General features: G+C 44.2%; 3 protein-coding genes across 15 annotated transcripts in view; 1 reads left to right on the forward strand and 2 right to left on the reverse strand.

Annotated features, from left to right (window-relative positions):
* LOC109895935 (inositol polyphosphate 5-phosphatase K) overlaps positions 1-6,556 on the reverse strand; it is a 43,108-nt gene extending 36,552 nt beyond the window's left edge. For 2 of the 5 annotated variants that reach the window (XM_020490047.2, XM_020490052.1), the window contains exons 1-2: positions 6,455-6,526; positions 5,753-5,877 (exon numbers count right to left, since the gene is read on the reverse strand). In XM_020490047.2, the coding sequence (XP_020345636.1) occupies positions 5,753-5,755 (3 nt within the window). In that variant the 5' untranslated portion in view covers positions 5,756-5,877; positions 6,455-6,526. Of the gene's footprint in view, positions 1-1,015; positions 1,098-5,752; positions 5,878-6,454 lie in introns of those variants that run through there. The other 3 variants (XM_020490048.2, XM_020490049.2, XM_020490050.1) reach the window with 3 other exon arrangements.
* LOC109895936 (selenoprotein M) lies at positions 3,664-8,872 on the forward strand. Its single transcript, XM_074933824.1, has 5 exons — positions 3,664-4,247; positions 5,588-5,623; positions 5,775-5,809; positions 6,774-6,852; positions 7,132-8,872. Exons 1-5 carry the CDS (start codon positions 4,116-4,118, stop codon positions 7,345-7,347), a joined length of 498 nt encoding a protein of 165 aa, XP_074789925.1. The 5' UTR covers positions 3,664-4,115; the 3' UTR covers positions 7,348-8,872.
* LOC109894910 (smoothelin-like) overlaps positions 8,210-22,990 on the reverse strand; it is a 69,489-nt gene continuing 54,708 nt past the window's right edge. For 4 of the 9 annotated variants that reach the window (XM_031830026.1, XM_031830024.1, XM_031830028.1 and 1 more), the window contains 10 exons: positions 17,346-17,525; positions 16,965-17,040; positions 16,566-16,598; positions 15,511-15,690; positions 15,308-15,370; positions 15,098-15,173; positions 14,802-14,957; positions 14,598-14,724; positions 14,211-14,362; positions 8,210-10,624 (listed from right to left, as the gene is read on the reverse strand). In XM_031830026.1, coding sequence (XP_031685886.1) covers positions 10,465-10,624; positions 14,211-14,362; positions 14,598-14,724; positions 14,802-14,957; positions 15,098-15,173; positions 15,308-15,370; positions 15,511-15,690; positions 16,566-16,598; positions 16,965-17,040; positions 17,346-17,525 — 1,203 coding nt within the window. In that variant the 3' untranslated portion in view covers positions 8,210-10,464. The other 5 variants (XM_031830025.1, XR_004210768.1, XM_031830029.1 and 2 more) reach the window with 5 other exon arrangements.

The following is a 22,990-nucleotide window of genomic DNA, read 5'->3' on the forward strand; positions in this document are numbered from 1 at the left end:
AACATGGTATGTGGATGAATGTCATGCGTAGGCAAATAAACTATATTTCATGTTATTTCATGAAATGTTGTTTTTAGAAAAGGGGCTTTTTTTTAAAGTACCGAGGTAACACACACGGGGGTGCCAGTTACCCCGTAGAAGATTATGGCATACTGTAGGGTTTCACACAAGAGTGTTAAAATCAAATTCATCTGTTTTATTTAGAAATGCTTTAGTAAGTAATACTAAGCTAAGCCTAGTTGTCTTATTTTAATTATTTAAATAAAATATGGGGGGAAATGGTGTCGCACATGTTGCTATTAATATCTGTACTATGAGGAGATTTGATGTAAAGTCCCTCTTTTTATCTCACCTGCACATTCATTTCCCTTGTTCTCTCTTTGTTGTTCTTTTTCCATACAATCTATTATGTACAATTGTACCAAATATGATTTGAATAATGCAAGATTTTAAATCCCAGCACTTTAAAATGACATTCAGGAGCAAAAGGTTTTCAATAGTTGTTTTTAATTAATAAAATAATGGAATATAACTAATAACATGAAATATAACATTTAATAACAATAACTCATAACTCAGTAAAATTGGAGCACAACTCATGTGCCCCCCTTCTGCACTACTCACTCCTAATCCAGCCCCCGCCTGTGACTAAATACAGCGGGAGAGATGCCAACTGAAAAGCTCTCTTAAAAATGTAGCTAGCCATCTAGCTATATGACATAAAATGCTGGGTGAAATAGCTAAAAATTTGCATTAACTGTAAAGCTATCAGGCACTAGTGGAAACATTTACAACTGCAATTAAGTTACGTTATCTTTTTTAATGTATTTTACCTCAGACGATCTGGTAGTAATGTTGCTAGCTAGCCCTCCTATCAGCTTATGCTAACTAGCTAGATGGCTAGCATTTCCTGCTAGTGAAGTTGCTAGCTATCAAGTTAGCATAAACTAACCAGGCTAGTCATTGTCTAAATGTCATGGAGAAACACATTCATAACCATAAAGGGGTAACTTACCCCTGGGGGCTAGTTACCCCAGCTGTGTTGGCATCAAAATCTGGGGTGTAAAACTACGTTTCTACTCAAGCGTTGATTGACATGGTAATGGCCCAAAAATATTTGAGAAAAGTTTTAAAAAACGGACCCCTCTGACGCTGTACGTTAAATTGTGACGTGCCATGACGTAATGTACAGCAAGCATAATGCAATTCATTCTATGTCGTACAGCATCTCTCCACCAGGTGTAGTGCTTCTCTGGCAGATTAAAAACAAGAAAGGGACAGGGACAGGGGGGATACCTAGTCAATTGTACAACTGAATGCATAATTTTTTTTGCGTCATCACTGCAAGCCATCATGATTCTCACAAAGCCGCAACAGCCTCTGTTTACCTATGAAGATAACTTTAGCGCCACTCTACAAACGCGATTCAAATTCGACACAAACCTTCAAATAGGTATGTAAATGACACATTATATAAACTCTTCATAGTGTTTTATTTACATTTTAGAGGTGGTAAATTGGACAGATCGGGTGAAAAAAAGCAATTTCCCACACAGTTTATCTCCCCCTTTCCCTATCACTCAGTAGGTTTCGCTTCCCCACCCGACAGAGCTCATTGCCTTCTTTAATCATGCAGAGATGGGCAGCATGAAGGTCTCATCATGTTTTTGCTGTAAAGGGGAGAAATTGTGCTTTACAATGGTATTCATATTACAGTTGACCTGGAAGTATTACGTTTTTTGGGTGCTAAAATAAGGTCAATTGTACGTTAGAGCGCGATGTACAAATATGTGTTAGATAACTATACTTTACTCAAAACGTTTCTACATTTTTTGCTCAAAACAAGTGGATTATTTATCTTAAGGATTTCCTACATATATATTTAAAACAAATATATAGCTCTAACTTAAGTTGTGATCACGCAGAGGAATTTTGATGTTGAGCAAGAGCAGCCAGGGAAAGTGTTAATTTGGTGATATCTTGTGGTCTTAATGAGAATTACAGGGGGGGGGGGGGGGGCAGTTACCCCAGGCGGCTAGTTACCTCCTAGTACCCTATATGTCACATTAAACAGCATATAAACACTAAATAGGTCAGGAGAAAATTATTTAGGCTATATTATTTCAAGGCTATAGCCTACAAATAAATAAATTGTGAAGCATTTGTGAGTGCGACACAATAGGCTGGTGACAATTTGGTGAAGCGTACAGCATTTAAACAACATTTCGTTGTATTAAATCATTATAGTCTATAAATTGCGGGTAATAGGCGGTGTCTTACTTATAATTAAATACAAATTAAACGAATAATGACTTATTAGTGCTTTTGAATTCACTTAGAAACAAGAGCCACCGGGACACCCTTTTGGCCACTCTTGGCAGAGATGCATTTTAAAAACAAAATATGTATAGGCCTAAAGGTTTTTAGGCAAAGTAACCCAATCAAAACGGAAAGCTCCTTGAACGTGGCTTATTGGGCCAAATCAATTATGGCCTATTGTATAGATAATAGAACGTAAATGAACGAAACGTTTAAGATATTAGATTTTTAGTTTATATATACTTTGCTACAATGACACTTAGTGATCTACCCGCCTAGTTAATTTATTTTAGCATGTGCACGGAGTAAGTACACCATCATGCCTTTGGGATATGTGTCTTTTCAGATTCCACAATGATTCTTTAGTTCTGGGCACTACATCACGGCACTCCCTCTCTTGCTCTTGGTCCTCATCTTTGTTAGTCACCTTGATTTAGCACCTGTGTGTTTTAGCAATTTCTTTATGTAAATATTTAGCGAACTCCATGACAATAGCTAGAGCAAGGGGCTATAGCAGCACACAAGTAGACTACAAATGCATGCTGGAGCGGGCATGCCCTGAGCTCGTGAAGTGAGCGCAACTGGAGCGAAATTGGAGCAGGCGAGAAGGCCGAGACACCAGCCTTTGGGAATCTCGATCAACGCTTCAATCAAATTGGGCACGTTCCGCTCCTTTCTCTGCTCCGCTCACATACTCTTAGTTGCCATGGGTACTGAAATAAGTCACTGCATGAAACTCTCCCCCTCCCCTTGCCATTGGACCTTCTTTACGGGTCTGACTGCCTCCCTCAGGGCTGACCAAATAAAGGATTTAGCCAAGTACCTGCAGATTTAAAGGGCACAAATTTCCCTGTGTCAGACCATTTATTATTTAGAATTAGGATTGTTTGACAGTGTCCTGACCATAGAGATCCTATTCGGTTTGTTAAGTATTCTAATTCCTAATTATATGGTCCTGACACTAAATTAGATAAATTGCCAAAAAGGTTCTGTCACAAAGTAGACCAAAAAGCAGTTAGTCTACACAGCTGTTTCCTCTGAGGAATGCTAGAGTCTACTTTATCGTCTACAATCACTGAGTTAATTACCATAATAATGCTGTGATCTTGTATTAGAAATACTTGTATAATACCGTAATACTAGTATTATAGATGGATCATGTTTACTGATGTAGCTGTGTTATTAATACATCATCAGAATGCAGTCTAATAATATAAACAAATATCAATAACTTTATCAATCAAATCAATGACCTAAAATGAAAACGTCAAGATCATATTTAGCGAAACACATTCTTCTAATTCATCCCAGGGCACATGCAGTGTAGCCACAGTGCAGTGCAACCTGAGGTGGCTGTTTTCCAGCTCTACCTTGTTTATCTACCAACGAGCTTCTGTTTTAAGGTACAATCAGTCATTTCAACAGTCTGACCCTGACACTTTTGTTTGTAAAAATGAGGAATGGGGAAACTGTTCGACAATTGCTAAACTGATATTCTTGAAAATTATAGGTATATATTTTAGCCTAGCCAGCCCTATGGCAATCATTAATTTAACAATTTAACAGCAGAAACTATTATAGATTGCGCCTTTAAGAAGCAGTTCGTTCATTCCCCCGCCCTCTCCAAAGGCAGCAGAAAAGCGTTTGACGTGGCATAGGGTCCGGAGATGACATAGTTGAACATCACCGCAGCTAGCCTGCTACATCTTGCTATTCAAGTATAGCCTACTGTAAGTAACGATAGGTTTGCAGAATAGGTGAGCGACACGAACGACCAAGACCGTCTGCTCTAAAGCATGAATCTCCCCAACGTGCTGCAATCAGAGGAAATTATGTGGTTCTTCTTTTTCGTCAGCTTCCTTAACTCTGTGTCGGCCTATGATGTAGATCTGAAGAAACTGGATGGTCTCGCAAAAGCGAAGGTGGAGGTAGGCTTGAGTAAGAATATTAACGCAATTGCAATTAGATTCGTAAACAAAGCCACATCAAGTAGCCTAAGATAACAATAATGAATAAGAAGCAGGCTTTTATAAACATATTTATCGATATAATTATGGATCATGTTTTGGTATTATTGGATATATACGTATAGCTCAATACATTTTGATTCGTTTTGAGGGAAATATTGGGTAGCTTAACTGTTGTCCTATGTGCGCATGCGTAGGTTTTTGGGAGGTGGAAAATGAATGAATGAAAAGTTTAAACCCTCCTCGCTTCTGCTCCTATGGGTGTCTATCCATGCTATTGGCTTTTGATCAAACATTTTGGAAAATAACATTAATTGCAATAGTGATTCCACTGCACATTATACTATTCTAATGGGTTGAGACTCATGGGCATTTATAGGACTAAATGATAGGCTATTCTCTGTAATCATTCTGTGTTACAATAGAATGCCAGTGAATTACGTCAACGTGGCTGCAAGATGAGACCTCAAATTACAGAGGACTAACAATGCCCTTTTCAGACTTTCTTCTCATTGTGAGAACATATCATCCAGGGTGCATCACACCTGCCAGGATCTTTGAGTGAAAAATGTGTTGTCAAGTTGACATTTACCTGTGGGATATCTACCTATCAGCAGGTAGTAATGAATTTCAGAGCAGAGCTGTAAGCTTGGCCACATATCTATGTACCCATGGATGTGCAAATCACATCCCTCTCCCATGGGCTCAACAAAATATCATTACATAGGGCAGGGATCATTAACTAGATTCAGCCGAGGCTTTTTTTCTTGAGCAGATGGTTGGGGGTCCATAACATAATTACAAATAATATGTAGACTGCAAATTGACCGCAAGAAGCCCAAACAGATATATTTCACTAACAATAATTAGAAACCTTTCTTACATTGTATGCGACGATCATGTCTCTCTATAATGCGTGGGAATACTTGGGAACAGATTTCCCAAATTAAAATCACTTGGCACTGATTTAGTCCTTTATGTCCAACAATGAAAATAAAATTGCTTATTTTTTGCTCAACCATCCGCGGCCGTCAGTTGGAACTCTTTCTTACATAGGGCATACAATATAGTATAGGCCTATGGTATCTCAACAAGAGGCAACATGTTTTTCAGACAGTGAGTGGTTCACTTGTGCCCAGATGGTGCGATAAATCCCTTTATCTGGTGATAGTCCTGACTCCTACAGTACTAATGGGTCAGGAGGACCACCTGGGTCTGACTCATACCCAGTCAGTCACCCACTGCCTTGCTCCTGTCCTGGTGGGATTTATAACCACTATCCTGCTTAATCTTTTCCTCAGTCTTGCGGTGGATGACAGCTGAACAGGCTGAGAGAGGTAAGAGCTTAAGCAGGCCTATTGTTATCAACAGTCCTCTCTGTATATGTACAGTATTATTGTTATTTTGCAATTGATGAAATGCTCAGAAATATCACTGCCTGCCCAACAAAACAGAGTTACACTAACCATCAACTCTTCAACCCCTCAGGTCAAAGCCTTTGTGACCCAGGACATTCCTCTTTAGTATCCTTTCATTTTGGTGATGGCAGACGTGCAGAGTTGTGATAGCTGATGTGTGGTAGGCAGGTCCTCTGCCGTGATGTGGAAGCCATGCACAGGATGACAATGTTTAACTGATTTAACCATCTCAGAATAAATCATTAACAGCCTTACTGTTTTATAAACTATGTAAGGGGCCAATCCGCAGTTGAAACAATAAGAGGTAACCTCACCACTGTTCTGGTAAAAAGCTGAGGGATGGGGCTAGAGAACTGTGACCAATCAAATGTATCAAATTGACCATCTATGATATCAAAATTATAGTTTTAACCATGTTTTGAGGCTAAACAGTGTTTGTTTACATTGTAGTAAAACAAGCTTCGATTTTGTGTTCTGATTGGGTACAACAGTTGAACTAAGCTAATTTATTTAAGTTATATTCTTCAAGAATCAATGGTGGACATATAATTGATTTATAAGTCCAAAAATGAATGTAGCAACTGCCCCTTTGATGTTAAGCGCTACCAAATGTTGTAACGAAAACAAAATTACACAGCAGCTAAACTTACTACACATTTGTACTCGTCATCTGACCAAGTAATTGAAAGCTATTTCTGCAGACAGAAGCCTAAAATATATATATATATATATATATGCTGATAGCCATACCTTTACCGTGCAGATAGCTTTCTGTCCTGAAGCAGTCACAGCTCCAGCATGTAAGACTTTCCTGAAGTGATCTCATAACTGAAGTGTTTCATACATTTCCCTGTCATGTATGGAGGCTGGAGCACAAAGTCCAAGCTGTAAATGACCATACTTCCTCACTAGCTGGTGTGATGACAGACAGCAGGCAGGGGCACTGGTGCGTGAAGGAAGTTGTCCTGGCCTGAGGTGTCAGACACCCGTCAACTGTGTGCAGGCACTGTGTTTGCATTGCATTTCCTTGTTTGACTCTGTTTGTAACCCTTGACTCATGCCATCCCAGCCATAACCTGGTAATGAAGCACATCCCTGGGGCTGACCCCGAGCTTGTCCTCCTCAACCACTACTACGAAGAGCTGGACGTAAGTGAGCTGCTGAAACAGACGTTTTACTGTACCTTTAACACATCTCTGGTGTTAATGATTTACTGTAGGTTCTCACTAGTGCACTATAATTGTTAATGAAAGATTGGTCATAAATGTTGCAGGCTTACTTATCTAGAGATGCATGCATGTAAAGGGTGGGCCTACTACGGCACAGAAATTGTATGACAAACTCATCTGTGCATGCTACAGCTTGTGGAAGAATAGAGAGCTCTTGTGAGGATAGGCATCTCACCTAAATGTATATGCCCTGTTCAGCGGATTGCCCTGTCTGACATGACCCGCTCTGAGATCAACGAGCTGCTGGAGAAGTTGGGCTTCTACAAGAAGGCTCAGCCTGAGGACCAGGTCCCAGAGGAGTTCCGCTTCTCCCCTGCCAAGGACAGCCCCTTCAAAGCAACCCCCTCCTCTTCAGCCCCCGCAGACAACGCTTCCTCAGATTCTGACGCAGAGGCCAAGCACTCTGACCTGTAATCCTCACAGCAGTAAAGAGTCTGCAGTCTGTGTGGACCTGGACAGACAGGGTTACTCTCCTCCAGTGCTGGTCCATGACCAGTTTGTTTCTGTAGCTCATAACATCATTATTTGGGATCAGAACACGGGACAAGCAGATCCTGGTTCAGCACTTGGGGTAACTGTCTCTCTGTAGCATCAGAAAAGGTTACACAATTTTTATCTTCTGTTTGTCCATTTTTTCAGGTGATGTGTATGATTTACCACTGTGTCAAGTGTCTTAAGGGGTCTCTCCTCTGATAATCTCTCTCGTGTGTCTAATGACTTCCTGTCCTCTGTGGAACTGAATGACGCCCCTGGCTGTAAAATCTCCTGATTGGCTTGGGGCCGATGCAACGTGTCCTGGTGGGTAGGGCTTAGGCACACAAGGGGATTCAAGTGATGAGATGACAATTGTAAAACAAAAAATTTAACTTTCAATATTTTTGTATGATGTCCCATTTGTAGAATGTCCATCTTAAAATCAAACTCCCATTGTGCACGCACACACAGGAAAAGAAATAAGTGTTAGAGTAGAAGACACACTGTTTCTTAAATTGGTAAATTAATTCACATTCATTGTGGTGTACAGAAACATTGAATTGACTGTGTCCAAGCATGTATGTACAGGATTAACTAATTTGTGGAAACTTTCTGGTTGCGGAATATTAAATTGTCGTAACCATATTTTCTTAACTCTGCATTGTTGGAAAAGGACCCATAAGTAAGCATTTCATTGTTAGCCAACACCTGTTTACGAAACGTGACAAAATTTAGATTTAGTATATTTCTCTAGTCTCAATTAGTGAAATAAATCAAAACCAGTTCTAAAACCAACAAAAGAAACCATAAAACATTTTTATTTAGCTAGAATTCAGAAAATATACATGGGCAATAAAGTACATTCAGCCTTTATCATTAATATTCTCCTGTCATAATCAACTGAGCTGAAAGCCAGCTTTCATTGGGCCCAAGAATTTAGAGAAGGGAAGTTGGCTGGTTCCTCTAGGTTCCGTCCTTTCCAGGGAGTTTTTCCTAGCCACCGTGCTTCTACACCTGCATTGTTTGAGGTTTTAGGCTGGGTTTCTGTACATCAGTTGATGTAAGAAGGGCTTTATAACTACATTTGATTGGTTGGCCTCTAACAAACCTTTTCATATTCAAATGTTTATTTAACCAGGCAAGTCCGATAAGAACAAATTCTTATTTATAATGATGGCTAAACCCGGACGACGCTGGGCCAATTGTGCGCTGCCCTATGGGACTCCCAATCACGGCTGGTTGTGATACAGCCTGGAATCGAATCAGGGTCTGTAGTGACACCTCTAGAGCTGAGAAGCAGTGCCTTGCGCCACTCGGGAGCCCACAAATACTGACATTACCATAACAACCTATAGCCTGTACAAACATTTTCATAGATGGACTCATGAAACAAAACTTCAAAGCATATGGTATGATCACCAACAAAAATGTTACCCAAGCATAATTAAAGAGCTGTGTGTTTCTATGTGTTTGCTGGGTGGGCTGATGCTGGCAGTGTGAATGTGACAACCCCATGCCAATATTTTTTTTTAGACCCCAATGTAGCGAACAGCGACAAGGACAAAAGGTGTGATAATCTAGAAACACCAATGTGTGATTTTACCTGTCTGAGAGGAACTTGGAACCTACTTTTCAACACTGGTGTTTCTCCACAGACCAAAATTATGTAAATATTCTGAGTGGTGTAAATACACAATTATAGTTTCACAACTACTATCACAACCTAGTCTGGCTTCAACCTCTGAGTCTGTAGATTCAGATATCGGTTTTGCATCACCTTCAGTTGGTCGGCAGAACCTGGAAGCATACGGTTTTCAGGGGAAAAGCAGAGAAGCGACAAAGCCTGAACCAGATGCTTCTGGTTTCTGTAGAACCTTCTCATGCGTTTCTTTACACCTGCTACGTTAGTGCTGCATAGACGGATCCGCCAATTTCATGCTGCCAGCTACTGAATAACATCGGGCAGCAGCTAGCTTAGTGGTTAGAGTAAGGATGGACAACTCCATTCCTTGAGAGCCTGATTGGTTTCACACTTTTGCTTCAGCAAACACACCTGACTCCAATAATCAACTAATCATGATCTTCAGTATAGAATGCAGTTAGTTTAATGAGCTGTGTTTGATAGGGATGGAGAAAAAGTGACACCACTCCGGCCCCTGAGGACTAGAGTTGCCCATCCCTGGGTTAGAGTGTGGGGCTTGTAACCGAAAGGTCGGTAGTTCAAATCCTCGAGCCAACAAGGTGAAAAATCTGTCTGATCCTTTGAGCAAGGCTCCAGACCCTGGCCGTGATCCCACTTTCTTGAGGATGTCTCAGGGAGAGTTGTGATATGCAAAAAATAATCAAATTCACACATGCGTATTAATAAATACTTGTACGTGTGTGTAATAGGATAAATATAAGCACCCACCAAATAATAATTAACATCCCTCCATACCAAGCACTATTTAAAACAATTCAAATAGATGTGTTTAGCAGATTTGGTAACACCTTTAACAGTACCAGAGTGGGGACTGAAGGAATATTAACAATGCCTCATATCATATTTTTTTTCTTCATCATCGCCAACAGCTTGAGTAACATCTTGCAATTGTCACAGAAAACTAAACAATGTAGGCATTAATGTGGGTGAGGGAATACAGTAAAATTCCTATCTCATGTACATTTAATGTAGGGTTTTGTTGGTGCTAAATCTTCGGACTTCCAAACCATGTATAGAACTGCCTTGTGACTGATAGGCTGTACAACTAAATATCAGTATAAAATAACAATTAAAGCTTAAAGATGCTCTATTAAGACGGGAAGGTTCGCACAGCCTAAACAAATGTGTTCAGAGGAAGGGAATTTATCTGTCTGGCATGCCACCACCATCAACAAAGATAATCATAAGATGAATGCCAACACCTACACACTCCCCATCCTGTTGGCCATCAGAGATGTGCAAATCAGTAACACCCCTCACCCAGAGTCAGGGCTGCTGTCTTTTGGGACATGGGTGGTGTTCAGGACCAGGGCTCAGGAGAGGGGTGCGATGGGGGAAGATACACAGTGAGCAGATCAGAGGTTGGTGCCCTGAAGTTTGGCGAGTTTCATCTCGTGCCTGCGCAGGTGATTGACCAGTGACTGCACATAGGTGAACACACACTTGGAGTCAGGCTTCCTCCCCATGATCATCATGTCCTCTACCTCCAACAGGGGCATACAGTTGGCACATTCCCTAGGGGACGGAGACATATGGTGAGACAGAGAAAGGGAGAGAGGGAGCGGTGGGGAGATGGAGAAAGATGTACAGAGTGATGGTAAGGATAAAATGATGTTCTCTCCACACACTGCTCTCATAACAGCTTTTTTACCCACCCAAACTAACCAGACACGAGGGAGCTCCTCTACAAATAATTAGTTTCAAAAAAGCATTATAGGCATACATTTAGTAGATGTACAGAGACCATTCCAAAGATTCTGCCATTAGCTAAACAAAATCATCTATGTGCAATGCATGCATATAACCACAGGGTGGCACACTTGACAAACTACTCATCACTGACAGTACTGCAGATGACTGACTGTTAAAACAGTGCGAGCTGCCCAACTGGGAGAGCAGGGGAGCGAGAGCTCTGGGAAACAGCTGCAAGGTGGGAGACCGAGTGAGCACAACTACTAAAACAGCAGATGGTAACCTAGCCCCTCAAAGAGAGACAAATGTCAACACTGTAAAACTCTTAAGTTTCCCCTTTAATGTTTTAGATTCTGAAGAGCTAAATTCAGCGATGGCTGTTATAAACTGACCAGGCGTTAAGTAGAAAACTATTCTGAAGTCACTAAATGAGAGGAGATGATACACATGTTTCACACACCACAGGTCTGACATTTCTTTTTCCTCTCCACTTTGTTTCCAATCTCTGTTTCCACTCCAGTGTTGTGGCAGCTCCTTTTAAAGTGTGGATCTGCAGATGGGGAGTGCTGATGGTTGGCCCTTTGCCTGGCTGGAGCCTGGTTCTGAGTGCAGTCACACACTCACAGTCCATGTTTGGGCCTCTGGACCCCAGCACCAGGCTCACAGGATGGAGAAAACTGCACTCTGACCTCTACCTTGACACACTCCAACACTTCCTACCACTTCATATGACTTCCTGTAGGTTAATGATCATGTTTATATTAATGGATAACTCACTGTTCTCCTCATAATATGAATAACCAGTGGTATTTCCGGTAGAACTGTTGTTGATCCTGCCATTCACCTCCCCACTCCACAACATTAACTCCTACACCCACAGTCACACACTGGGAGAATCTCAATTGGCTTTTCTCAATTCCTCGCATCCTGTCCTCTATCCTCTCCTGTTGAAAAAGGTCAAAGGTATTCGAGAATAGGAGTCGAGGAGAAGAAACCAATGTGCTTGTATGAAATGACTCCTCGACTAGCTCGTCATCAGGAAGATTAAGTTTACAGCAGAGGAATCCCAAAATACATGTGTAAAGTGGTAAAAATAAATGTTTATAGATATAAGTAGCGTTTCGTTTTTAAATGTATGCATGCTTTTCTCCTCTGAGCAAACGGCTGATTCAAGGGGATGAGGTAGATTTCAAAACTCTTCCGTGCAGCAAACACTTCGGTACCCTCCGCCGGAGGAGGCAATCTAGGAGCTGATTAAACTCCTCCCTTCACCTATTAAAACTCTCCTACATATGGCGACTACTTATCGGTTTCCGGGTGATGGCCGAGAGGAGGACGGAGGAGTCGAGTAAAGGATGGAATTTTCCCCAATTGAGAATCTCCCAATCACACCAATCCCACCCCATAAACCCCCAGCACCAGCGTGAGGTTCCTCCGTGGGCCTGTTCCCTCTCTCACCATGAGTGCATTTGGGGTCCTAGGGGTGTGACTCTAGGAAGAGTTTTTGGTTTTAACCAGGCCCTTGGTCACCAGGCCCCTGTAGAACTCCTGCAGGTACGTGTACACACACTTCCAATCCGGCTCACGCATCCGCACCATGTCCTCCACGTCCAACAGCTCGGGACAATCAGCCAGCTTCCTGCACCCGCACCCCGGAGAGGGAGCAGGGGGAGAGAGGGTATGAGAAAGAAGAGGGAGGAAGAGAGAGAGACAGAAAAAAAGTGCAGAAAATATATAGCGAGAAGGTACAGATATAAGTCAACAGACAGAAGGAAAGAAGGAGGATGAGAGAGAGAGAAGCAGTGAGCAGCCAAACAAGAGGAATACCCAGGGTGTGGAGAGGGAGAGAGAAAAGACAAAAACAAACCATAACATTACATTGCCTGTGTCGACAGACATATCCAGGAGTTGACGTGCTTCATGAACAACGTGACACATATGGGCGAGTACACACGCAGACACGTGTTCTGTGCACTGAGACAAAAGACTTGGACATGGGGGTATAGGGACATCAACCATAGAACATTGGTTTTGTTTTGTCCAGTACAAAAACAAGAGACAAGGAAAAAACAATAATTCTACAATCACAAAGACATGGACCACAGGGTGAACCTAGAAGAGAAACACACTGGTGGTGAGTGTGTGAGAGGGGTCCAGTTGAGGCACACTGGCAGGTTGTGGGGGAGGAGGGGGTGAGGTTGGTGCCCAGGGAAAGGAGTGACAGTGCAGCAGAGTGACAAAGAGGGGGTTGTGGGGGTAGCTAGGAGGAACACGTGTTTGACAATCTGGTGGTTACGTCATCATGGTCGTAACAGGTGACCTCAGCAGACACTGGTAGGTGACAGGACAAAGGTTGACAGTACATGACCTCATCAAAATAAGAGGTGACAGAGAGAGTGAGGAAGAGGAAGAGGAGATGGACAGATTAAAGGAGAGCGAGAAGGAGAGGGGTCTGGGAGGCAGTCAGTCGAGTGCTCTTCCTGTACTGTAGTAACCTGGTGGTTGTTGGGAAGGGGTCAGTCTCAGGAGTTTCCTGGTTTAGTTCAGGGTTGGTGGATGGAGGGTCACGTCACACAGCGGTTACTGAGGAGAGCATCTCTGAGAGGAGAGAGTGGATGGAGAGTGGAGGTTTAGAGGTACAGGACATAGTAGTAGTAGATCCAGAAGCTGACTTGATTGACCTGAGAGAGAGAGGAAGGATACAACTGAGCAGTGGGCCCAGGCTCATCACAACCCTCTCACTGTAGGCCCCTTGACACACAGTGAGTTGAGTAAAACAGGTGAATCTGATGCATCCAAAAGGCTGAATTCTGTGGATGCACATTCTCTTCCTCCCTCAGGCAGACAGTTGTACTACTGTACGTGGATGGGTAGTTAGGTGGTAGCAAGGGTGAGGGTGGTGAGAACCCAGAGGTCCTGTACTGCTGAGCCTGAGGAATCCATAGACTGGCAGCTCAGTGTTGATCTTACATAGGTCAAACAAACATACCCAATAGAGGATCAAATCTGTTCCAAGAAGGAGGAGTGTGTTGGTTTTGGGAAGAGAAAGGCGAGGGAAGTAGTTTGTCTTTGGGTTCTCAAGATGTTTGACTGATTTTGAGTTCAATGGGTGGGCAAAGAGTTGGTTAGACAGCTACAGTGGATCTACTTCCCCAAAAACAGAGCCTTGGGGAGGTCAGACGATTGATGGTCTTGGGGACGGAGGAAGTTTAGAAGATGGTGCACTCAGATCCTGGTCCATTCGGCTGTAAATGGCCACGGGGCAACGCCAAGAGTGAAGCTTCCATTTACCCCAGGTCTGAAGTTCTGATGAAATGTTATACTCCGAGACATGACATTCAGTAAATCTATGAGCGTCTGCATGACGTACAGTTTACAAGTGTAAGTATTTGTGTATGTGTGTACTCACTCTGCAGTGCTGAAGGCCACCTCAAAGTTGTGTCTGCGGTTGGCAGGGGTGAGAGAGGAGTAGTCAAAGGCCTCTGGGAAGAAGTTATGGACCAGGGCACAGAACGCCATGCCATCACTCCAACTGGACGAGAAGTTCTGGATGTCCACATTCTGCAGGGGGAAAGAGAGGAGGAGAGAAATGATTCAATCACAAAGCATGAGCCAATGGTCACCCAACAGACTTCAGAGTATGTGAGAGAACACAGCATTGCTGACAGAGAACACATGGCGGAATGTTTTGCATGCAGTAGAGGGGTTATATAAAATACCTAACCCTCATACCAGGATGAACTAAAGTGTGAATGCCTCAGGACACTCAGGACGGTGCCATTGTGGGTTGGCTCACCTGATATGAGCGGGTCTTGGCGCGGCACCAGTCCAGGAGCATCTGTTTGATGGAGTTGGCATTGGGCACCACGCAACTAGCCGAGCGCTGGACTGTGTTCACCTTGGCAACGGCTTTATTTCCTGGCCTGAAGAAGGGGGATTGGTTTATGCTAGTATTGACGTTTTCTCCTTCTTTACTATTCTTAGTCATTTATATCCTCACCCTCCGCTCTCCTTGTCCAGTTTCTCGATCATGGCTTTGCGGGACTGTGCGGCGGACATCTTGGGCAGAGTCTGGGCTCTCATCAGCTCCTTGCGCTTCTCTGCCTGCCGGCGCTCCGCAGCACGGGACGCTGAGTCGTCCTCGCGGTCAAACACACTGATGGATGGAAGAAGAAAGGAAGAGAGAAGGGGTAAATTACCGTTCAACACAATGTCAGTCAATCCTATAGGGATTCCTATATATAATCAATATAATCCTACAGTATTATATTGTATTGCAATGGGTTCAGTGCTCACCTGCCCACTTTCCTGGTGGAGCTGCTGCTGGAGGTAGAGGAGGAGCAGCTGTAGGACTTGGACTGAACTGTCCCCACTAGAAAACACAGGGAGGTGGTGGTGGTGAGACCACACAACACCATATATGGATAAAAAGAGTGATAGTAATCAAATGATGACGATGATGAAAATGCTGATTTAAATTAGTAGGAGGCAGATGTGCTGACTCACCGTCTGTTTTCTTCACATAACTGGCCTCCATGATGGTGCTGTGAGCTGTCCTGCTGCCATCACCTAGACACACAAACATAGAAATACATTTGAAGTATTTCATCTGACTTGGGAAGATCATGCACGGTTAAATACGGGATAGTGTACTGCCCAAATATGTCAGCCATGTTGTCAGCCTAATACATGGTGTATGATTGGCTTACCAGACTGGGCAAAGCGGTCTGTCTTGGTTACTTGGCTGAGGGTGGAGCCATCAGCTGACATCTCCACCTTCCTCATGACCACCTCTCCAGCTCCTCCTCCCGTACGACCCTTCTGAGTATGCTCCGCTCTCTGCTGCCGAAGCTCCGCAAGACGAAACTCCCGCTCCTTTTCTCTCTGGTCTGAGATAGAGGATGGGAGGGGGGGAGAGTGTCAGTGGAAAAAGAGGGAGAGGAAGGCACTCAAGTTGACAGCCTCTCTCTGCTACAAAGCTAGAGGTACATTTCAACATTCTTTCCAAAGTATCATCACAGACAGCCACCCACAGGTGAAAGCCAAACACAACCAACCCCAGGCTGTGGTGGTCACGTGCTGGACAAACATATCAAAGTGCAAACAAAGACTCTGAGCGTCACATCAGGTCGCTGAGATACTGGCATAGAAAGGCTACTAAATGCTGTCCAACACACTGATACCATAACACCAGTACTGACCCGATGCCTTGGGGGTTCTAGCAGTCTTACCTGTCCATTTACCTTCCTAAGCACCAGACCCACCGAATAACTCTCATTATCACTGAATATTCTTCAGGTCTCTCAGTTACGGGGTTAAGGGCAATACAGGGATGAACTGGCTGGTTAGCTACTGAGCCCAAGGAACATTCTCTGACACAGAGTTCTGAGTCCTTTCTGGAGTGTCAAACAACAGTCAGCACTATGCACCCAGCCAGCCATTATGTGGAACAACATGAGGTGTGTTTGCCCTGTGGCAGTGACATCATGACAAACATCATGACTCATGCGTTTTAACAGATGCATTAGCATATCCCTCATTGTCCACCATACAGGCTCCTCATGTCCTTGGTTTCTGCTGGTCAGTTCATGATCAATGTGTATCACTGAGAAAACTCAATGACGAGCTTCAAGCACAATAACAGCACTGGTAGGACAGTATTGTTGACAATGAGGGGATACAACCAAGTGGGACATTGACAAATGACAAAAACGGATGCATACTGTATTAATATAATCCACACAAACACAAAGGACGTTCCTACCTATTTCCTCTTGAGTACATCCCAGTTCGGCCTCTGAGAGCAGGAGGCGAGAATGTGAAAATAAGAGCAGAAAAGAAGAGGATGGAAATAGCGAGAGATGAGGCAGGTACATAATGCAGACTAGATTTGATGAAGGTCATCTACCAGCAGAGACCCAGCAGTTAAAATAATGATAAAAGGAAGACAATGATGGAGAAAAGACAAGACGGCAGAAATATGAAGAAATAACAAAGAAATGGATAAGGTAGAGTGAAAAAAGCAGTGAATGAAGAAATGAGGTTGAGGTATAGAGTGGTCAAGTAAGTAGAGAGCGAGAGATTGAGAAAGGGCAAGGTGCTAGGAGTTGCAGAGGGGGAAGGGACAGGAGGTTGGTTAGTCTGGCTGTGGTCTCACTCTCACCTCTCTTCCTCTTACGCAGATCTCTCATGGCCTGTCGGATCATCTTCCTCTCCTCAAAGTCCTTGGACTCATCCAGCTGTGGGAAAGAACAGGACAGGTGGAAGGAATGAGAGGGGTCGGTCTTCGGACAAACTCTGTCACATAGCTCCAAATATCCACATACAGCACACACTCATACACAGTGTAGTGCACGCACACACTCATACACAGTGTAGTGCACGCACAGACACACAGAAATGTAAGGGTATGACCATTCCAAATGTACATTTTCCCAGCAGACCAGATTTAACCCCTCACTAATACACATAAACAACACCAGATTCCAACAAATCTGGGGATTTGAGGACTAAGTGCGTGTGTGATATGGGGAGGGGAAAGTACCATTTTATCCAGGAGCTCCTCATCGTCGATGGCGGCCAGCTGTTCTGCGGTCAGTTTTCTGGAGAACTCTTCGAATTTGTCCCGAGGTGGCGCATAGGAGCCGTTGGGTACAGCAGCCGGGGGCTGACAGCAGGCCACCTGCACTGAGGGCTCCACTGCCAACACGGGCTCTGAGGCCATCTATGAGGGAATTGTGAATTATTTTCAGGTTATACAGATTTTAAAATCAGAATTGTCATCCATTTTAGACTGAAAAACATGGCCAACTTTTTATCCTCAGCTAAGGGTCAATGTCAGTGGCAGCACAGATAGACGCATACAAAAGCCCATTAGCGTTGGAGGTCAATCATACTCAAACAATTCCCCAGCTGATGAGAAACCATAGGACCAGGACACACCAAGCCAGGGGAAGAGACAAAAAAGGGAGGCTTCCAATCCATCAATCCCTACAGCTATGTTTACAGAAATGACACAGAGGCTTGCTGACATTTAGGATGGAATGAGCACCAGAGGATTTCAAAAAAACTTCCTGGAATCTTTGACAGTGGGAGGGGGAACATGCACACTCATGCCTCCCCAGGCCCTCCAGATCCTCCCCAGGTCCTCCAGCTATTCAGTCTTTGTCACAGAGAGTGAGGATTAGTATACAGCAGGGGCACGGTATCCTGCCAAACAGTTAGCTCACCCATCACTGACCCCTTCTGACTGACACCCTCTCAGTCAGTCTAAACCGTACGAGGCTTCCATGAACAGAGGGCTCATGTCATGTCACAGGGGTAAAGCACTACTTTGGCTATGGGCCCAGAGAGCTGAATTAATGTAAATTATGTAGGATAGACGCCAGCTCCATTCTCCCACAGGATACAGGACTATACACACTACAGCACTGTAAAAGCACAATCACACTGACCCAGTCAGTGCTGTAACAGACAGGAGAGAGATGTAGGGTTTTGTGTGCCTTCACTGCTGACAGGCAAAGAAAGGAGATGAGACATGGACATAAACACAGCATAGTCTTCCATTAAGATACCAATGTCTGGCTTTTTAATCGTGTATTTTAAGGGGCCATAAAGCCTATAGACATCTTGAATAGATTTCCATATGGTGCCACATGCCTTCTGCAGACTACAGAGGCTTGGCTGGTCTGCCTCTAGACTGCTGCTTTTGTTGTAACAGAGTCCAGGTCCAGATTTAGCCCCAGACTGCTGGCACTGTCCCCATCAGCTCACACCCTCCACCCCCTCGCTCTTCTCAGAGTCTAGCCAAGGAGAGGGTGCCCACCCAGTGTGATCCAGGGTGGCCTCTGGTTCTAGAGGTCTGGACTGAAACTCAGGGGTCTGACCCATGGGACAGGTCCTAGTGAGAGCCACTTGACCGCAGTGGAATGTTATTGGACATGGCCCTGCCAAACAAACAATGCCTCACTGGAAGAGAGTGTGGCCATGCTGAGGTTAAGGGTGAAGGAGAGGACATATTCAACTTAAATGGTTATAGAATTCATTGGTGATTAGGGTAACAGTTATAGTGACCTAGGAAGAAATATCTTTTTATATGTAGGTCTCCCAACATGAGAATGGACCTCATATTCAGAGTGGCTGGTGTGCCTAACACTATGCCGGTGTGTAAAAGTGTCTGTAGACCCATAGGACTAGGTTGCACTGGGGAAACAGAACTGCATATATGATGGATAATTAAACACTGGGAAAAAATATGGGTATTCAGTTTTCTTTAATGAGCATGAGAGTGGACATATGCTAAGGGTGTCTGGTGTGTCTAACATTATGCTATTGAGAGTGTCTTTATAGACCTACAGAACTAGGTTATGTAAGCGGGTGAGACAGAAGTGTATCTATATAGTACCTTGTTGTGAAGAGTAGGGGTTGGGTAAGGTCAGCCTCCATGCACCCAACTCAACCATCTGTGACATGGCTGAACTCAGAGAACAGCTTCCCTGGGTCTGGAGAGGCTGATAGACAGGACCAGCTGAACTGGCAGCATTACCCAGTCCAGCTGAATAACTAGAGGTAATACCAAATAAATACCCTTCAATATCCCTTAAAATGTCCTCAACACACACACACAACACGGTCACTCGTGACCAAAACAGCAGAAAGGTCAGCAGGTTTCAGAGCCTATCAGTGTTCGCTGTGTTTAATACCATTAGAAGGTACAGTTGAAGCCAGAAGTTTAAATACACCTTAGCCAAATACATTTAAACTCAGTTTTTCACAATTCCTGACATTTAATCCTAGTAAAAATGCCCTGTTTTAGGTCAGTTAGGATCACTACTTTATTTTAAGAATGTGAAATGTCAGAATAATAGTAGAGAGAATGTTTATTTCAGCTTTTATTTCTTTCATCACATTCCCAGTGGGTCAGAAGTTTGCATACACTCAATTAGTATTTGGTAGCATTGCCTTTAAATTGTTTAACTTGGGTCAAACGTTTCAGTTAGCCTTCCACAAGCTTCACACAATAAGTTGGGTGAATTTGGCCCATTCCTCCTGACAGAGCTGGTGTAACTGAGTCAGGTTTGTAGGCCTCCTTGCTCGTGCACACTTTTTCAGTTCTGCCCACACATTTTCTATGGGATAGAGGTCAGTGCTTTGTAATGGCCACTCCAATACCTTGACTTTGTTGTCCATAAGCCATTTTGCCACAACTTTGGAAGTATGCCCGGGGTCATTGTCCATTTAGAAAACCCATTTGTGACCAAGCTTTAACTTCCTGACTGAACATCTTGAGATGTTGCTTCAATATATCCACTTAATTTTCCATCCTCTGTTTGCCATCTATTTTGTGAAGTGCACCAGTCACTCCTGCAGCAAAGCACCCCCACAACAGGATGCTGCCACCCCTGTGCTTCACGGTTGGGATGATGTTCTTTGGCTTGCAAGCCTCCCCCTTTTTCCTCTAAACATAACGATGATCACGATGGCGAAACAGTTCTATTTTTGTTTCATCAGACCAGAGGATATTTCTCAAAAAAGTACAATCATTGTCCCCATGTGCAGTTGCAAACCGTAGTCTGGCTTTTTTATGGCGGTTTTGGAGCAGTGGCTTCTTCCTTGCTGAACGGCCTTTCAAGTTATGTCGATATAGGACTCGTTTAACTGTGGATATAGATACTTTTGTACCAGTTTCCCCAGCATCTTCACAAGGTCCTTTTGCTGTTTTTCTAGGATTGATTTGCACTTTTCGCACCAAAGTAAGTTAATCCCTAGGAGACTGAACGAGTCTCCTTCCTGAGCAGTATGAGGGCTGCGTGGTCCCATGGTGTATGTAAACTTCTGACCCACTGGAATTGCAATACAGTGAATTAAGAGAAATAATCTGTCTGTAAACAATTATTGTAAAAATGACTTGTGTCATGCACAAAGTAGATGTCCTAACCGACTTGCAAAAACGATAGTTTTTTAACAAGAAATTTGTGGAGTGGTGGAAAAACTAGTTTTAATGACTCTAACCTAAGTTCATGAACTTACGACTTCAACTGTAAGTAACAGAGGGCAGAAAGAGAGCCTCTAAGTTCGCAGCTCCTTGGCTGGCTTTCCCCTTACCCTAGTCATAACAGAGCAGAGCTGACCTTCTTGACCTGGACTACAGCAGGCTGCAGGGTTCAAGATCACTCTGACTGCCTCTAGAAGATTGAGGAGCATTTCAGGCCCAATCTACTAGTGCCCTAATCACAAAGGTGTGATGGTGTGACATTGCTGTTCCACACCTGAGATGTAAATCAGAGAGCACACCCTGGCTGTGAACCATCAGAGATGGGTTTTGTTCAGTATCTGACCAGGAGCACTGTAAAGCGCAAACTCTTAGCCACATATCCCATAATGACGAGTAGAGGTAAGGAGTTTCTAATAGATTGAAGTGTAGTCCAAGTCCAACAATGTTTGGGACTTCTTTTTGAGGAGAGTGCCAAAGAAACATAGGGAGCCCAGTGTTTCGGCAGTAGACCAGAGGCTATCATCATGACCAGGCTGTTACTCAGAAGATTAAATGACAGCAAACAGGATACTTCCTCCCAGCACAGGAAGTGTGTCCCCTGACACATCTCCCCTGACAGAACACAGACACAAACAGGAACACATGCAAACAAATACTCTGCCAGGGCACCTTAACAAACCCCATCATCCACCCAATGGGATAAAAGCACATCAGTGACAAATGCAGGTATCACACAGACAACGAGAGGGGAGCTGGCAAGAAAGAGTGAGAGAAAAGGTCCTGGATTGTGGATGATGTGGGATGATAAAATAACCTGCTGGAATTGTCCTCATGATGGATGGTGGAAAAAGACAGGAGGAAAGATGCAGGGACGACAGAAAAGCATGCAGATAAAGCCAGTTAGTTTCAGGTAAATACACCTCCAACACAATGATAACCACATGAGACGTCAGTGTTGATGGCTGGTTACAATGTGCTCTAATCTGCAGACTGAAGCTGTCAAGTGGAGCACTAGTACAGCCAATAAAACCATAAACGAACCTAGACTGATCAGATGTTCATTAGTACCAGTAAGACATGGGAAAATGTGTCATTCAACATTTCAGATCATAGGAAAAAACCTAGGTGTCAAAGAGGGAAGAGAGCCTCAGTAAAGAGTAAAAGGCTGGAAATTATGCCGATAAATATGATGGCGGGAGGGGGTCCATACAGCCAGAGAGAGAGAGGCGTACCATGCTGTTGCTGCGTGAGAAGCCTCCTAGTCCTATCAGAGAGGAGGTGGAGGAAGAGCGACGTGTGGCAAAGGTGGGGGACAGGGACAGCCTCAGGTTCCCAGTCTAGCCCATCAGGCGTTTTAGGGATGAGGGGTGTGTTGGGTGGAAGTTGGAGGTCATTCGGTGTGGGCTCCGCGACAAAGGCTGTGTAAGTTGGGGGTTCAGGCAGCTCCACGGCCTGACACAGAGCTTCCACCTGGTGGGCCAGCCTCTCCTGCTGGATACGCAGCCTCAGGTTCTCCCCTGCAGAGTTGCCAGAGCTGTGGAGAGAGGAGCCACGCGTTCCTTGGCCTTCTGTAGCCGTCCCACAACCGCCCCCATCACACTCCTCCTCAGCCTGCTCTTGGGGTAGCAGGTCCCCTCACCGTCCTCCTCCTCAGCCTGCTCTTGGGGTAGCAGATCCCATCACCCTCCTCCTCCTCAGCCTGCTCTTGGGCTAGCAGGTCCAGTCACCGTCCTCCTCCTCAAGCCTGCTCTTGGGCTAGCAGGTCCACTCACCCTCCTCCTCCTCAGCCTGCTCTTGGGGTAGCAGGTCCACTCACCCTCCTCCTCCTCCTCAGCCTGCTCTTGGGCTAGCAGGTCCCCTCACCCTCCTCCTCAGCCTGCTCTTGGGCTAGCAGGTCCCCTCACCTTCCTCTTCCTCAGCCTGCTCTTGAGCGAGCTGGTCCCTATCATCTCCTCCAGATCAGACTGCGCACATAGGCTGTCTGGGCTGCCCACCAGAGCCTCTGAGGCCGTCAGAAAGTCTACGTTCACACCAGGCATGGTGGGTAAATGCTCTCAATATCACCAGTCACACTGAAGGTCTGATACTGTTACAATGATATGCAAAACCTTCGCTATCAACTCAGCGCTAGGAACCAACTACTGGAATCGGGCTCTAAATCGGGGGCTGGGTGTTGAGTTTTTGAGTATGTATCC

Source organism: Oncorhynchus kisutch, linkage group LG8, assembly GCF_002021735.2.
Source record: "Oncorhynchus kisutch isolate 150728-3 linkage group LG8, Okis_V2, whole genome shotgun sequence".
NCBI lineage: Eukaryota > Metazoa > Chordata > Actinopteri > Salmoniformes > Salmonidae > Oncorhynchus > Oncorhynchus kisutch.